This window comes from Solanum tuberosum, unplaced genomic scaffold (genome assembly GCF_000226075.1).
Source record: "Solanum tuberosum cultivar DM 1-3 516 R44 unplaced genomic scaffold, SolTub_3.0 scf00060, whole genome shotgun sequence".
NCBI lineage: Eukaryota > Viridiplantae > Streptophyta > Magnoliopsida > Solanales > Solanaceae > Solanum > Solanum tuberosum.
In genome coordinates this window covers 693,760-704,964 of record NW_006238985.1, presented here as the reverse complement: position 1 = coordinate 704,964, position 11,205 = coordinate 693,760, and the positions used below count along the sequence as shown (strand labels likewise).

Sequence of the window (11,205 nt, the reverse complement as noted above, 5' to 3'; positions counted from 1 at the left end):
TTGGATATCTAAGAAATTAAGAAAATAGCAATGTGAGAGAGGTGAATTTGAGATCTACAATCAACATGTTCGTGATGAGTTTGATCTTATTATATGTATATATTTTAAAAAAAAATCTCGCATATATATACATAATTTGAACTAAAAGCAACGTGTTCAACTAAGCGGATCATCACCATTCACCACAGAACGTACCCTAGATCCTCTTGTGAGATAAAGAGCACGGAATAACCAAGTTAGCAAGTCAATGACAACATATATATAAAAAGCAAGCAAACTCTTAAATGTTGCTTACATTGGATTAAATAGTACAGCAGAGCAGAGGAGACCAGCAATGCTTCTGTTTCTTCCTTTTATTGTCTTTACTTCAGTTAAGTCGCTTTCTAAGTAATTTACTATCTTTTTACATTCACCTCAAACTTTTAATCTTGATTCAAATTTACCTTTTTGAGTTATATTACTCTCTAAAATTGGAATTTAAACTGCCTTGTCATGCAAAAAACAATTTTTTATTTTTTTTTAGTCTAGATATAATACATTCATTTTGTGATAAATTGACTCTCTAATCATTGAGAGGCAATCTTTCATTTGCTTGTTCTCTTCGATGGAGGATTTATTTTCTCAATAATATATCCTAATTCTTCTTTTGATGATCGATTTAACTTCTAATAAAAAAAAAGATAAACCTTATTTATATTTCATTTCTTCAACAAATTTAGTAATGAGCATAACACAATTCCATTATTCCGATGGACAGAAGAACTATGTAACTGGAACCTGCATTTAGATATACGTTTCAATAGCTAGTAATCTCTCAAGAACTTGCAGCATTTAAATTATGGATCCCCCCCAGTGAGGACAAGAAATTAGTTTACTTGTAGCTATGATAAAAACTACAAATGAAGTAGCATGAGTTTTACCTACATTGAATTTTCATTTAATATTACGCGCAGACGACATCATAAAATGCATATATGATAGTGAAATTCCTGCTTCTCACATTCAAAGCAATAGAAACTGATGAAGGAATCTTTACCAACTCTGCTAAGCCAGCTAATTGAAACATTACTAGCACTTTGCAATTTGGGGTGTCAAGATGAGCCAAAATATAGGTAATTATTCAAGACGATCTAGAATTTTATGGGTTGGGCTTTCAAAATATTTTGAATCCAGTCAATTTCAATTTTCAACCCGATCAAACCTTAAACATTTTAAAAGAATTTTCAATTGAGCAAAATTTAATCACCAACTTAATCCGTTTTAATACTTCCTATTTTATATAATGTATGTTTCATATTGAAGGTTGAATTATTATATATCTTATATTTTCTAGGATTTATCAATTCATTTATAACTTTTTATTTATTATTTTCTTGAGTTGAAATTCAAATTGTGGTTAAAAAGGATAAATAACAATATGTTGAAATTATTGAGATTAAACATATCAAAAAAGGTCATGACCCAACTCAACTTTTAGCTATTTTTAGCCCAAATAAATTTGAACAGGTCATAGCCCAACCCAATTTCTATTTTAATAACTCATACGTCAACCCAACCCACCCATTTGATACCCTTACCTCAAGTCTTCAACCCATGTCATAGAGATTGAAGCGTGTTACTATTTTTTTTGCTTCTAAGACTGGGTTTTTATGAACGAACATATCAGCTAATCCTTTTGTATTCAAACAAAAACACGTGTTCTTTGGCTTGTCTAGTAACGTCTTGCCACAAGACATAGCAAGTGATCTCAAACTAATATAGAAGCATAAAATTCTTAATAAATAGTCGAGAAAAGTATTGAAAACACACTAAGCTTGACGAGGTTCAGAAGTACTGAAAACACACTAAGCGGAAGTGTATTTAAATTCAGTTAGTCCAGTAAAGATGTTTTTAATAATTTGCATCAAATTCAAAATGTCTAAAATACCCCTCTCTAAAAAGAGAAGTGGGAACCCATCTTGGTGTCCCTTTACAATAGCAAGAATCCTAAATTACAACATGCGACATGACGATCTACCGGAATTGTCAATGCTATAAATAATGGAGTTCTACACTATGCATGTAGTTTTGGCACGATCTGCTCTAAGTTCTAAAAACAGATAAAACTTGAGGCTGAAGATAAAAATAATAATAAGTGCATCCAGAGGGAAATAACTTGTATTCGAGGAAAAGTAGCAATTAAAAGATATAGCATGATATATACTATCTAATATTCTTCTAGTATTGTTTTGGTTTAACCAATAATACTTGAAGTCGTTAGCTTCCAAGCTTTTGTTCTACTTCAATTAATACTATAATGAATTCAACTTCATATATAAGCAAAAAAGAAATCATAACACCGCAGACTACAAAGTTACTCAAGCATCAAAAATGAGGTCCTCACCTACATCAATTTGGAAACGTCAGATAGCAACTTAGCAACATTTTACACCAGCAAAGCTAAGTACTGACAAGGTAAATTATATTCTTGCAAATGCAGTGAAAAAGCAACCAGCAAGTATCCTTGATCAGAAGCAATCTCTAAATAGCAAACGTTTAGAAAACAATAGGAGAAGATTGATAACTCACCCCTAAAACATTGCATTGCAGGAGAAATAAACCAACTACAAGATAGCTAGCTAATCACATTCTCCATTTAGGGGCAAAGAGCATAGTTATAACTTCATTGACAAAATTGTAAATAACGTCTCACAAGGCAAAAAAAAATCCAGATAATGAAGAACTACAAAACTAAAGTTCAACAAAGGGCGTTCTATCAAGCTGACCAATTCAAGCTTCTCAGTCTTCCTCCTCAGCCTCATTGTCAGCAATGTTGAAGTACCTCAACTCATAAACATTACGGTCCTTGTTTGAGGAAATTACTCGGAGCCAATCACGAACACTGTTCTTCTTAAGATACTTCTTAGTCAAGTATTTCAAATACCTGGCCAAAATAGCAAACATTACCACATATAACACAATGCATGAATATACATTTTATAACAAAAAACTACAGCAAATCACAACATTTCTAACATCCAAATTACAGTGAAAACAGGCTCATACTAAGCTCAAGCTCTCATGACAAAAGTATTAGCTGGACAATTACAACAGGATTGACCAATCAGATTTATGATTAAAATGAAACAAAAGTAATGAAACTTTGTTTGTCAGATAAAATTATATTCCCTAACATGAGCCTAATATGCAAAAAAGATTTTACCAACAAACAGCAATGCAGTATAATAGGACCGTAAATTGAATTGCCAGGCAAGCTTTTGACAAATGAATCCAACAAAGATGTTGCTCTGGACCTCAACGTTGCCAAAATTATATTACCTCCAACTTTGTTTTTTGTTAAAGACAAATAAAAAAACGGACCAAAGAATATGATCCACTCAAATGAAAAGTGACTTTTGGTGAACCATTCTACACTGCACTACACAATAAATTGCTATCTGCCACTGCACATGAAAGCAAAGGAACCCAGTCACAAGATCAGCTTCAAACTTCAGCATCAATTCATCTTTATGCCAACCAACACTATGTTATCCAATGGATTTGATACAATACTACTTCCACGAGTCAGCCTTCTGAGCTAATTTATCCAAGGACTTTATTCTGTTTTGGGTAATACATACAATTATCCAACACAGGTAATTGAACCATCCTCATCCGATGACTTTATTGTTTTGTATTGAAAATTTAATTCTTTCTATCAGCTCCACATAATTTCTATTCACACTTTCCATATGCCCAAAACTCCAAATATATGGATAGAAATATAAACCTAAAGACTAGTTATCATCAACACATCTGACCCTATTATTAGTTCTTCATCAGGAATACCGTATATAGAAAATAACAATGGATTGAACATTCAAATTAGTACATTGAGACTGTCCATAAATCTTAATTCATAATCAAATAGCATCACCAATTTATAATAATAAGTTTAGAACTTGTACTCGCCACAGTATTCAAAAATGTAACAGTTCCGTATCTACATAAACAGATACAGGAAAGAAGCATGGGTCAACAACAAAGGTGAAAGCCTTACCTCTTGGAGAAGGTGCTATCGGAGGTGACGGTGATTTTGGTTTTGTCACGTGTGACAGTCACGGAGTCACCAAGAGCTCCAGCCTTTCCTCCAACCTTGATGCGCTCCTGAAGAAACTTCTCCAAAGAGGCGATTTCCATGATGTTGTCCTCAACAGGCTTTGCGCAATCGATCACGAAGGTGGCTCCCTTCTTCTTCCCACCCTTGGTGGCTCCGCTGCTTCCTTTACTCATCTTCTCCGACGATTACAGGAAAAAACCCTACCTGCATTTCCACGAAAAACACATAAGCATCACACATCAAAGAATCGAACTGTCAAACGAAATTAGGAAGAGGGAATAAGATAACTGACCTGAAAAGCTGCGGCGATTTGGGAGGAACAATGAGAAGAGAAATGGCTAGGGTTTCTGAGCGTGGGGTTTATATATTACTGAGTGAGATTTTATGTTTATGTGGACCGTCGTTGCGGTCCATCAGAATTTTGGGCTAATGTTATGAGTCCACTCGCCTAGGCCCATTATTATTAGTAAGAATTTCGCAAGCTTGAGTGTACATTAAAAAAGGTAAATTGGGGATAACAAGAGAGTGGTAGAAAGAATAAACTGGTCAAAATTTTATATATTATAATAATAAATATATTTATGAAAATATAAAGGAGGAGTCTGGTGCACAAAACACATAGAGGTTTCGAAGTTTGAAAAAAAGGTTGCATCCTATGGGGTGTAATGTAGACAAACTACTCTAAAGCAATAATGACTGCTTCCACGACTCAAATTCATAACATATAAGTTATACAAAAATAACTTTACCGTTGCTCCAAAATTCCCCTAAAATAATGATTGAAGTTTTGAATCTTTATTAGCCAAGAACTCTTGTTGTTAAGTGTCATATCTATTACATTGTACAATACCCTTGAAACATTGTTGTTTATCGTGATTTTCACCAATAGGTCATACACAAGTTGTGATATAGGAGTAATCCTACTACAAATCAATATAGTTTCATTCATTATGTCTATTCTACATCTCAATACACTAAAAGAGAACTTGTAAATTTTTGTAAAAAAATAAAGAAATTAAACCCCCTTTTTAAAAAATATTATATACATATATATATATATATAGTCTTTCACGGTAAGTATATATTCCTTCCGTTTCAAAAAGAGTGATCTCGTTTGACTTGGCATGGAGTTTTAGAAAATGAAGAAGACTTTTGAATCTTGTGGTCCTAAATTAAAGTTATGTCAAATGTACTAAATTGTCCTTCAATTTTGTGGCTTTAAACATGCCACGTAGAAAACTGAAATTAAAATGTTACCAAAAAAGAAAAGAGGTAACTCTTTTTGAAATAGACTAAAAATGAAAGGAGGTCATTCTATTTTGAACAGAGAGAAGTATATCATATGAGGGGCATAATTCAATAATGCACGACATATCAACCAAGGACTTAATTTGTTATTAATGAACTTCACCAATCAAATAGGTAGAGGTTATCATTGTCGATGTTTTCAACTAGCCGAAAGTCATTTTACCCTCGATGTTTTCTTTATAAATTTAATTACGATTTCATATAATATATTAGAATAATTTTATTTCTAGGAAATTGTTTTTTTATAGATCAGCTTGTGTTTCAGATATATGTATTTATTTTTAATAATATTGAAGGATTTATTTTTAGTTAAAATTGTTGTTGGTTGACAATTGTATCGTATAAACGTAAATTGTGCTAGTTTTGTTCTAAGAATAATTGCGAAGAAGTTTTATAAAAATAATTTATTTATTTTTAACATATATACTTAACATGTAAGATTTCATTAAATGTGTTATTGTTATGGTAAACTCACACTTCTTATTCATGCATATTGCTCTCTTTTTTTTAAAAAAAAAAGGATAATAAATATGAGAAATCAAACCGTCAACAAGATGGAAGTACATATAGTTGGTCAACTCAAGGTTCCTCATATTGCTCTTTTGCTTTCCTATACTTGTATCAAGTATTTTCTAACTTTCTTTAACAGCCAAATTACAAATGAATCAAAAGGAAACTACATTTACAATTTTTTATTCCAACCAGCAATAATTCTGTCCATTCATTCAAAGAATCGGAAAGATAAATGAAAAAGAAACAAAAACTGCTAGTTGATAGGAAAAAATCTCTATGTTTTGGTATTTTGTTATTCAACACATCGATTACAAAAGATATGTGAGGAAGCTAGCATAGGGCTCGTGTTACCACAAATAATTTTGACACAAAAAGTAACCCCACAAAAATTTACAAATTTCATCAATATTCCTTGCTTCATTTCTTCTGTGCAAACGAATTCATGTTGATGAATTTGGGGTATCGTTGGGCATTGTTGTTGGTTTTATGATCATAATACTCAACTGCTGCAGCACCGGCTAATGCGGCGAGAGTAAGTGCTTGTGCGTGCAATCTTATTTCACATCAACAACAAAAAAAAAAGTTAGCAACAAACATAACAGCTAATAATAAATCTAATATTCAGTATATATATAATTATAAGATAAAAAAGTATAATAACTGATTATAATGGAGAAATCAGTGTATGATAAATTGGTACCTAGCATGGATGAGCCTGACACTGGTTTTCATGCTGGGTTTTGACCAATTGTAAGCCACCGATCCCACTATTCCACTTAACCACAGAGATCCTTGAGAAAAAAACACATTCAAATCATCAGTTATGATAAATATGAATTTCAAATTAACAACAAATAGATTTGAAAAAATGGAAGGAATTTATGAAAAATTACCGACGGTGCGAAGCTTGTGGTCAGAAATCCATTCCCTAGCAGATTCAAATGTAGTTTTTTTATTAGATGCCTCCATCTTTAGAACAGAACAAAGATGGAGAATCTAATTTTATTTTATTTTTTGGTAAGAGAAATATGAGAAGAAAACAACAGAGAAATAATGAAATTGTATTTCTATCATGCTTTATATATTTGCAGTTTGCGGTTAGAGAAATGGAAGGAGAAAGAAGAGTGAAATTTGCAACACGAGAAGCAACGGCACCCGCATCTTTTTAGCATGTGGGAAAAAAAGAAAAGTTTTTTTCAATATGCCACCACTTCACTTGGCAAAACACTTTTGTCCTCTTGTTTTTTATTTAATAATACTATAATCAGCAATAACAATTTTTTATTTTTTATTTTTTAAAATGAGTAATAATTTTTTTTTTGGTGCTTGAAAATAAAGAAGAGTGGCTGACAATTTCAGATGTGTTTTTAACTTTGGCAATTATCTTTAGCCTATTCATACATTTTTCCTGGAAGTATTAAAGATTAGAGAAACTTTAATTTTTTGATCGAGCTTTAGAACATTTCATATATGCTTTAGTTTAGTTATCAAAAAAGAATTTATCTGGTGGTTTCTCATTGGTGGGCAGGGGCGGACCCGCATGGGCCGGTAATTTATATATATATATAAGATAATATATTTAAATTTGCACCCAAATAAACAAAACTTTTCTTGGTGTGTTGGTGGAAGGCTGAACTTTAGAACTCAATATCATGAGTTCAAATACGATAAAGGGTTGTGCTTTTTTTTTTACTAGAAATTCATAGGAATGACTTGTGTGATAAGATTTGTTAGCATATAATATTGTCTTTTGCTTGATTGTTATAAGCAGTTGGATTGAGTTGTTTGATCATATAGTACTCTCATTACTTGCTTGTGCTATATGTCGTATTTATCCTTTTATCAAAATTCACCATCCTCTCCCTTAACCAACCATTTATGCCTACGCTTAAAAGACTAGTTTCTATATATTGGTGTTTGCTTATTTCTAAATTGATGGCTTTGAATAATAATGGAATTTATATTTTGTAGATTAAGGATACCATATTATAGTGATCAAATATGAACTTTTTAATGCCTAGGACTTGCTTAAGATAACAATAACAAGTAGTTGATACTTGATTGGCTTAAAAGTTGATCAAACCTATTTTTAAGTCAAAATTTTTGAAAGTGTTTGACAAATATAAAAAATGACTTAAAATAAGTTAGGAAGTGTTTGACAAGGTAAAAAATGATTTATAATAAGTAAAAATGACTTAAAATAAGTCAGAAACCAAAAAGTAGGTATTCCCTACTTTTTATTTTTTGACTTAAAAGTCATTTCAATTTGACTTTTTATTTTTAACTTACAAGCTACTTTTTTAAGTCAATCCAAACGGGCTCTAAGAAAATTCTATTATGTTGTTGCTGACGAAAATATTTAGAAAAAATCTGAACCTCTACACTAATTATAAATCAAAAGTTTATATAAAGTAAAATGATTTGATAGACCCTTGTACTTGTATGTGTTTGTATTTTGAACCCTCTTACTTAACCATTTGTCAACTGAACCCTTAAACTTAATAAAATATAATATTTTAAACCCCTTTGGCTTTGTGTGAACTTCAAACGCACAATAAAAATGACATGTCATCATCCACATCAGATTTTATATGACATGTCATTTATTATTTATTTTTTATAATAACTTAATTTTTTCTGCTTTTTCTCTCCACCCTCATCTTCATGTCATTTGATCAACACTTGTAAAATCCTTTTCTCCATGGATGGTAATGAATCACCATTAAAGTATTTCAATATGTGCTAATATTTATACACAATTTTACACAACATATTTCATCTAATTTCATAAAGACATTCAACAATATTTTTCACATTTGTTACTTTATCCTAGAAAATAGAAAAGAAAGATAAATCAAGAACAAAATCAAATTTAAAGATAAAGATGGAGCAATAAGGACACTCATTAGACATATTTCTTCCGCAAATTTGAGTATTGCACCAATTTTCTCAATTTTTCTTTGCTCATTTTGTTCTATTTTTTGCACAATTTCATTTCTAATTTGGGGGAAGAACAAATGGAAAAAGAAGAAGAAAAAAATAATTGAAAAGGAGTGGGGGGAAGGGAGAACGAATGGAACAGGGGATTCGGTTGGGGAACAACAGGGAAGGTCATGGACCAGTGCTTGAAAAAGGAAAAGAAATGGGGAGGGGTCTGGGAAAGAAGAATGGAAAAGAAGAAAGAGTGAAGTTTTTTTTTTTTTTTTAATTTTTATTTTAAAACTAATTTTTTTGTGGCTATATAATTTGAAACTATTTTTTTGGACTATATTGTTACTTTAGTTTTTGTATTTGAATTTTTTTTTTGGGTCATCTATAATAAATTTTAGAAGAAAATTAGTGAAACATAAATAAATTTGACCATCAAAATAATAAATTTAAATTAGTCGTTGAAACAAAAAAAAAATCAAAAAGAAATATGTGTGAGGAGGATTAAACATACCCATCTGGGATATATTTTTTAAAAAAAGATTAGAGAAAAATAGTCAAATGCCCCCCTAACCTATTAGTCAATTCTCAACTACACACTTATACTTTACGGGGGTCCTATTACCCCCCCGAACTTTTTATTTTCGATATTTTGTGACCCTTAAACACTGACCTGTCCAAGAAGGTGAATACACCTCTTGTAGGCGCGTAAGGGTTCAACAAAAAGACATAAAATGACTAAAATTGAACTAAATAATCCACGTGGCAGTATCTCATTGGAGATTATATAAGTAATTCATTTTTTTTTATATCACAAAATTGTTATACCCATTTCATGATTTCTTTAAGTTTTTTTCCAAGTCTTTCAATGGTGGTCTTCTAAATTTCGTCTCTAGGAGCTCCAAATTAGTTTATAGCTATTGATTTATGCTTAGTTAATCATACATCAACCGTTTTTAGCAACAACAATCACCCAACTCATAAGAAACTTTCATATATGAAGCTCAAAAATGGAGTTCTAAGTTTTTTCTTAAACCCCTCATAATTTCAGCAAAAATAAATAAAAAAAAAAAGAAGTCAAACCACAATGAACCAACAATGGTGAATTTGAAATTTCACTTTCTAATTTCGTTCTTACCAAATTTGTTTTCACTTCCACATTTGTGAATACTTATTTGTGGAATTTTGTTTTTGGGTTGAATTTCAAATTGAAAGTTTAAGTAGACTAGCTATGGAGTTGTTCTTCTTCTTTATTTGGTGTAGAGATTTTTCATCATTTTCTCTTATTATTCTCTAAAGAAATCATTAGTATTTTGGAAAAATAATTTCTATTTGAAAGCATTTTTTGTAAATTTCAATTTCTAAGTTTGATAAAAATGGAAACTTTACATAATTTTACAGGGGATTATTAAGTTATTATTTTGATTAGGTTTATAATTTATAGGGGAAAAAAAAGAAAAAGAATAAAAAAAAATGAATGTACAGTGATTCATCACGTGTGCTGCACAGCTTTGACATAAAACTGGTTATGCCTTTTCAGGGAGGTGATTATTCCATATTTAAATAGTTTAAGGGGGTAATAGGACCCCCGTATAGAATAAGTGTGTAGTTGAGAATTAACTAATAGGTTGAGGGTTTTTTTTGGCTATTTTCTCAAAACATTAAATTAAAATTAATCTTTTCACTTTCATCAAAGAAAAATGATATATGTGAGTCATTTGAATAACATGTATATTATATTACCCTTATTTAGAAGAGGGAGTTGTGAAGACCAACACAGCTCCAAAAATTTGTTCCAAATGTAATTTAAGTTGTACCTATTGTACTACCATTGACAAAAGTGGGCTCCATTTTATTGTTAATTGAATCACTCTTTATGGTTTTTTTTCCTATTAACACGTGTTCTACCTCGATCCACGTAAGGGTAATTAGCTATCTGTACAATTTTACTTTCCTTTTTTGCTGCTTTGACTCACATTTCTCATGTTCATTTTCTCTGCAATTTTACTCTCCTCTTCCTTACTTTTGCTCCATCTTTCTTCATCATTTTGTTAAATTTCTTGCGGCTAATTTGAGATAAGAGTTTTAACAACTCTACAAGCATTCAACATCTCCCCAGCATCATTAAATTTAGGGGATTTCTGCCGGATGAACAAGGGCACTTTTAGGGATCTGTATGTTTGCTGTCTATCGACTTTAGCTCTTTCATTGTTTCCATCGATTTCTCCTCAACAGTTGCTCTAATCCTTAGTTATAGTAAGTTTTGCTTCCCCTTCTTCCCCAATTTTTCGGTAATGTGTCCAACTCTTCAAAATAACCTATATTGGTAGTTTTTTCCATTATTCTTTCGATTCTTA

General features: G+C 31.2%; 2 protein-coding genes across 2 annotated transcripts; both read right to left on the bottom strand.

Moving 5' to 3' along the window:
• Positions 1–2,479: 2,479 nt before the first annotated feature.
• LOC102582943 (60S ribosomal protein L22-3) lies at positions 2,480–4,482 on the bottom strand. Its single transcript, XM_006344624.2, has 3 exons — positions 4,392–4,482; positions 4,040–4,303; positions 2,480–2,923 (listed from the first exon to the last, which is right to left on the bottom strand). Exons 2-3 carry the CDS (start codon positions 4,270–4,272, stop codon positions 2,779–2,781), a joined length of 378 nt encoding a protein of 125 aa, XP_006344686.1. The 5' UTR covers positions 4,273–4,303; positions 4,392–4,482; the 3' UTR covers positions 2,480–2,778.
• Positions 4,483–6,181: 1,699 nt separating this feature from the next.
• Positions 6,182–6,982, bottom strand: LOC102582605 (uncharacterized). Its single transcript, XM_006344623.2, has 3 exons — positions 6,814–6,982; positions 6,621–6,711; positions 6,182–6,473 (listed from the first exon to the last, which is right to left on the bottom strand). Exons 1-3 carry the CDS (start codon positions 6,887–6,889, stop codon positions 6,338–6,340), a joined length of 303 nt encoding a protein of 100 aa, XP_006344685.1. The 5' UTR covers positions 6,890–6,982; the 3' UTR covers positions 6,182–6,337.
• Positions 6,983–11,205: the final 4,223 nt, after the last annotated feature.

Excerpts from the sequence above, each read along its gene's own strand:
- LOC102582943 (XM_006344624.2), bottom strand. The coding sequence starts at position 4,272 with ATGAGTAAAGGAAGCAGCGGAGCCACCAAGGGTGGGAAGAAGAAGGGA. Across the intron at positions 2,924-4,039 it reads GATAGCACCTTCTCCAAGAG|GTATTTGAAATACTTGACTA; the intron begins GTAAGGCTTTCA and ends TATTTTGGCCAG.
- LOC102582605 (XM_006344623.2), bottom strand. The coding sequence starts at position 6,889 with ATGGAGGCATCTAATAAAAAAACTACATTTGAATCTGCTAGGGAATGG. Across the intron at positions 6,712-6,813 it reads CCACAAGCTTCGCACCGTCG|GATCTCTGTGGTTAAGTGGA; the intron begins GTAATTTTTCAT and ends TTTTTTCTCAAG. Across the intron at positions 6,474-6,620 it reads GTCAGGCTCATCCATGCTAG|ATTGCACGCACAAGCACTTA; the intron begins GTACCAATTTAT and ends ATGTGAAATAAG.